The following is a 6,132-nucleotide window of genomic DNA, read 5'->3' on the forward strand; positions in this document are numbered from 1 at the left end:
TCCCTAAAAATCAGATTATGTGAGAAGACCGGCCTACTAACCTTTTCAGCATTGGTAACTGGTTGGCAATCACTTCCAGAAGTGGCATCTCTCCTTGCACCCAGACTCAGAGTACCTCCAGTTTAGGAGAAAGCTGAAACTCCTCTGTCCAGCACGCTCAATGCTTACTGAAGCTCTCTACCCCCACCTTAAAATACTCCTTCCCCTCCTTTTTTCTCCCCTGTAATCTGATCTCGAAACCAGTAGCCCTAATCTTGGAATTCAGATGTGTGCGAATAAAACACCAGGAACATCTGGTTATTACCTTGATACATTCCTTTATTTACTTTCAGGTGTTTTACAATGTTTTTTTCATTCCGCTGAGGACTGTTTATCCCTTTGCCTCTGTATAACTTGTTCTCTTTAGTCTGTCTGCCAATGCTGGTATTAAAATCACTGTCTTGGCAGTATTGCGGATGTAAGTGTAAATGACAGACTTGTGTTATTTTGTAGCTGGCAAGAGCCATCTTCAGCACAGCTATGTGAGCTGAAGTGGACAAAACTAACTTGCAGCTTTTTTTTTTTTCTAGCTAAGATGGAAATGCAAGAAGGATGATGAAACAAAAGGGGGATACTCAAAAGAAGTTCTCCTACAAATCCTGCAGAAGGTCCTGTTCTGAGATGCTCTTTCCTACCACTTGATATCCCCCAACCTTGATGCTGTAAGAAAGGGCGGAGAATTGTGGTGGAGCTACATATAAACCAAAGTGGCTCTTATTCTTCATTGTATAGCTTTCTCACTCCCTCATGCCAATTTTAAAGGTGGCCATCATGGATTCATCATCCATGAACTGTCCCATTCCTTACAATGACTCTTGGTGGAAGTGGAGTAGCTGTGAACTCTTCCCTCAGAATAGAAGCTTGTTTAATAACCCCTATAAAGATTAGGCAGGCTGTGTGCATTATGGTGGACTTTCCCCTTCACTTAAAGTGTTAAATACTAGCTGCTGTTGGGGTGGTATGCTGGACTAGAGGGACCTGTGATCTGATTTATCATTGCATATATTTTCTCCTGAGTCGCCATGGGAGAGGCAATTTTGTAAGTATCTGTTAGTTCTCAAGCAGACAGTGTTCCTATAGTGACTCCTGCTGGGAGCAGTGACAGTAACTATTAGCTACTACAAAGATGACACTCCTGTATCATTCCTTGGAGTGACTCTTGATGTGAGAGGAGCAGCTGTGATCTCATCCTGACCCCTTTCCCCTCACAGCTAGACCTCCTCCACCATTCTGTGCTGGCACTGGATCAGCTGTAACTTTCTCCTGTGGCCAGTGTTTCCATGTTTCACTGGGATATATTTTGCTTCTTGTCTGGTTCTGTATTTGACTTGCCTCTTCTCATTGATTCTGACAGTATGGTGAAGTGCTGAACGTGGTGATCTCAAGTAAGAAGACAGGGAGTGCGGTTGTGGAGTTTGCTACAGTTAAAGCTGCTGTAAGTTTAGCAGAAGACCTCAGGTTTACTTTGTTGGGAAGTCTGGAGGTGGACTAGGGAATGTTGACTGATGTTGCACAGGAAGACTGCAACCAACTGGTAATGAATGATACTGGTGATCATGAGGATGGGGACACTTGTGTATTTACTTGTAATCAAGGCAGCGAAGAGCTATATAACCGGAGTCTGGTCTGCATGGGAACAGAATTCTAGGGCCAGATCCTCAGCTAGCGTAAATTGCCATAGCTCCATTAACTTTAACTGAGCTCTGACATGTTAACGCAAGTTGAGGATCTTGCTCCTTTTCTTTTACTTCTTATACCAACACAAGTTATTCATGCTTCTCATACCAAGTGTACTTTCTTTGTTTGATACCAGTGTGGGCTTCATAAAATGGTATTCTTCACCTGCAATGGCTGGAAGTGAATCCTGAAGTTTTGTGCCCTATTTGGCCTGGATTTTGGATTAAGAGTGGAAAGTCTTACATGCCAGTTTAAGGAGTGCGCTGGGGTGGTGGTGGGGTTTGAAATGAAGATGGTGATGGGAGAATGTTCTCATTGATAGGAGATGGCAGTGAAGAATGAAGTTGGTTTGATAAATAATCCTCTAAAGATCTCCTGGTTAGAGGGCCAGCCACAGAACAATCCCAGCATGAAGTTCCCTGATGGCTCTAGCCAGCCTAGAGCTTCTCAGGTAAGGAAAACGCAGGCTCTTTGTTGTTAAAAAATCACTTGTGTAGCAACCCAAACTGATACTAAGCCTAACACACATGGTAAGATATGTTTCTTCCCAGGAGAGTTTACTGAGAGGCTCCTTGCTAGATGCCTGCCTTCCTAGTCAAATATCAAATTCTTTGATACTTTACACTGATCCAGTGGCCTTTTCAGAAGCAGCTCTACCATCAAGAAGAGCAAAATGAGACACAAGCTGGATATTTTTAGCTGCTTCACAGACTGTTTGATGTTCCTACTTTATTTTTCTGACTCTTCACTCAGTGGCATGTTCCAAGAGGAATTGCCTGTCCACCATCCCAGGTTTTGCGGCTGGGTGTTTCCACTCAGTGCACGCACCTGTCTGAGAAGAGTGGCTCTCCCATCTGACTGCAGGCTCAGGTGGTTATGGTTGCAAACTGTCTCACCCTGGAAGCAGCAGGGAGTAGAGCTAACTGGATCTACAGATGCAGTATAGAGCTGACTTGAGTTCCACAGACACTGCAGAGTCTTTAGGTTTGTTGGGGGATGGACAAATCTGAATTCAGCCTAGTGAACTTCAGTGTCCCTTTTTGAGGGCAGACGAGGAGCCCATTCAGACCTAGAGCCCTGTATTTTTTGCAAATGTGAAATAACATGAAATAAACAAACAACCTCCATAGAATGAAAACCTTACCACACAGCGGTGGCTCCTGTCCCACAGGGCCAGGCCCATCTCCCCACTCCAGGCATTGCAACATGGTGCATGAAGTTGCCATGCTGCTCTGGTTTGGCCCAGCCACCCCTCCATCATGATGGGGATGGCCCGATCAAGTATGAGTGAGTGGCATTGTGACCTGGGCCAAACCTGAGCAACACTGCAACTCCATGCACCAGGTTGCAACACCCAGGACAGGAAGGTGGGCACAGCCACATGGGACAGGAACTGTTGCTGCATAGAGTGCACAAGGTGGGTTATGCAACTCCCCCCACCTCCAGGGCATGACCTGACCTCCCTCCAGGTCCTTCTGATCACCTCAGGGCCTCCAGAGCCTCCCCCTGGGGGCAGGACCTGACACCCCCACCCTTGGGCCTCCAAACCCAGGGTCAGGACCCAACCTCTCCCCAGGGTCTCCCACCCCTGGGCCTGCAAAGCTTCCCCACAGGGGCAGGACCCAATCTCTCCCCAGGGTCTCTGACTCCCTGGGGTAGGAACTGACCCACCCACCTCCAGGGCCCCCCACGACACAATGAAATAAAATGAAATTCCCCCAAAATGAAGCAAAATAATAAAAAACTAAAAAGCATTTCCCTGGGCTCTGTTCATACCTAAGGGGTCGTTAATGCAATTGGAACTTGGTGATGGATTTGTGCAGTTTGTGTGTGAGAGCCCTGGCTTGTATCCGGGTTTGTCTTGGCTAGTTTCCATAGTAAAAGATTGTTAGCTTCTGCCTGCTGTGAGTCATTAGTGTGGCTGAGCAGAGAGGGAGAGCAGGCCAAAGCAACTAATGGTATTCCTGCTGGATAGAGGTTGGAGAGTCATTGCTATTGAACAGAGTCCCTCTGATCTGGTGGGCCTGCCAGTCACCTGTTAGCATGGGTGAGGATTTATGACCTACAATTGAAAGGAACATCATCAGCTGGAAAGTTACACTTCTGCCTGACAGTAGTAATTACCATTGCTGTTACACGTAACATCTACCATTCCAGTGATAGTAACCTCCCAATCCTCCTGTTCCCCAGGTTCCTGTGGAGTCCTCTTTGATTCCTATCTTTCCTTCTGCCCTCTTACCCAGGATTTCCCCAAATCCTGTTGCCACTTTCCATACATTTCCAAAATTCATCCCTGCTGCCAAAATACGAATCCCTGCTCTTGTAACTTCTTGTCTTGGCTGCATTCCTCTGTGCTATCAACTCTCCTCTCCAGTCTATCCAAAATGCGCTGCTAAGAGACTTTCCCTTTCCACTATTCTGACCACCTCTGCCTCATATGTTAGTATCCTCTCTGGTTTCCCTTCTATATTAAGTTCAAGGTTCTTATTTTTAAACTTTCCTTCAGCTCAGCCCTCATCCCATCCCTTTGCTCTGCACTCATTTCTCTTCTGCTGCTCCCTTTGGATACCTCATGCTTTTTTTCATGCCATCCCACATGCCTAGATTAGCCTCTCACTTCATGTAAATTGAGCTCCCTCCCTGCTCTACTTCTGCAAATTGCTACAGAACCACAGTGTTCTGACTACAGTGCACTAACTATTGTACCTGCTTTTTTCCTGTAGACTATAACAAGGGCCTTACCAAATTCACAATCCATTTTGGTCAATTTCACAGTCATAGGATTTTAAAAATGATAAATGTCATGATTTCAGATATTTAAATCTGAAATTTCATGGTGTTGTAATTGTTGGGGTCCTGACCCAAAAAGGAGTTGTGTGGGGGTCACAAGGTTATTGTAGGGGAAGTTGCAGTACTGCTACCCTTACTTCTGCACTGCTGCTGGCAGTGGCGCTGCCTTCACAGCTGGGCAGCTGGAGAGTGGCGGCTGTGGGCTGGGAGCCCAGCTCTGAAGTCACCGCTAACAGCACCATAGAAATAAGGATGGCATGGTATGGTATTGCCATCCTTACTTCTGCGCTGCTGCCTGCAGAGCTGGGTTTTCAATCAGAAGCCACCACTCTCCAGCTGCCCAGTTCTGAAGGTAGCAATATAGAAGTAAGGGTGGCATGGTATGGTATTGCCATCCTTACTTCTGCACTACTGCTGGCGGGGCACTGCCTTCAGAGCTGGGCACCCAGCTAACAGCCACCGGTCTCCGGCCACCCAGCTCTGAAGGCAACACAGAAGTAAGGGTGACAATACCGCAACCCCACTAAAATAACCTTGTGACCCACCCCCCCACACCCAACAATTCCCTTTTGGGTCAGGAATCCCAGTTTGAGAAACACTGGTCTCCCCCCATGAAATCTGTATTGTATAGGGTAGAAGCACACACAGGCCAAATTTCATGGGGGCAGACCAGATTTCACGGTCCATGATGTGTTTTTCATGGCTGTTAATTTTGTAGAGTCCTAACTAAAACTTCCTAGGGGCTTTTGTCTGACATACTGCAGCTGTTGTACAGTGTTAAGTACACCAGCACCATGCAAATTATTCACAACACTGTCTTATCAGTACCAGTAAGGTCTTCTCTGGGAGCTTCTTACCAGCACTGCCCCCTCAGTGTTCACCAGGGATCCAGCAATGTTGCCTACAGTTGCTGAAAGCAGCTTTCTCTCTGGCACTGTCCTTGGCATTTTCAAAGCTACTTTAAGATTGCAGTAAGACTTAATATTGCTTTCTTTGTCTGATGTGAAGCTGGTGGGATAGGAGCCATCTGCACCTTCTTTGACATATTTCAGAGTAGCAGCCGTGTTAGTCTGTATTCACAAAAAGAAAAGGAGTACTTGTGGCACCTTAGAGACTAACAAATTTATTAGAGCATAAGCTCCACCAAATGCAGCCGATGAAGTGAGCTGTAGCTCACGAAAGCTTATGCTCTAATAAATTTGTTAGTCTCTAAGGTGCCACAAGTACTCCTTTTCTTTCTTGGACATAGTTCACCCAAATGCTAAATGCACGAGATGCCTCTGGTTAGCATTTTAGAGAAAAAATGACACCATTTTCTAACCCAGCACTAGTAATTGCTAAGAATTGCTGCCACAGTACTAGTGCAGAATCACTTTAGTAAAGCCAGCAACTGACCCAAAGTGTTCTTAGCCTTGACATTAGTGGTGGCAGTGCCCGGTGTCTTAGATGATCAGCATCTGTTTGTGGTAGAATGTCCCAGCGGCTGCAGTTCTAGCCTTTCCCACTAGGAGTAGCAGAAGGGATTGGAACCAAGCAATAACCTCACTGCCCGCAACATCCTTGTCATAAAAAGATGAGGGACCAAGGAATGTTTACCTTGCATATCTTGGCACCTTTATTGTTGTG

The 6,132-nt window shown here is 46.1% G+C and overlaps 1 protein-coding gene across 1 annotated transcript in view; it reads left to right on the forward strand.

Annotated features, from left to right (window-relative positions):
• DNAJC17 (DnaJ heat shock protein family (Hsp40) member C17) overlaps positions 1 to 6,132 on the forward strand; it is a 28,400-nt gene that overhangs the window by 17,338 nt on the left and 4,930 nt on the right. The window contains exons 8-10 of the mRNA XM_038408025.2: positions 570 to 647; positions 1,394 to 1,474; positions 2,039 to 2,167. Coding sequence (XP_038263953.1) covers positions 570 to 647; positions 1,394 to 1,474; positions 2,039 to 2,167 — 288 coding nt within the window. The remainder of the gene's footprint in view (positions 1 to 569; positions 648 to 1,393; positions 1,475 to 2,038; positions 2,168 to 6,132) is intronic.

This window comes from Dermochelys coriacea, chromosome 6 (assembly GCF_009764565.3).
Source record: "Dermochelys coriacea isolate rDerCor1 chromosome 6, rDerCor1.pri.v4, whole genome shotgun sequence".
Taxonomy (NCBI): domain Eukaryota; kingdom Metazoa; phylum Chordata; order Testudines; family Dermochelyidae; genus Dermochelys; species Dermochelys coriacea.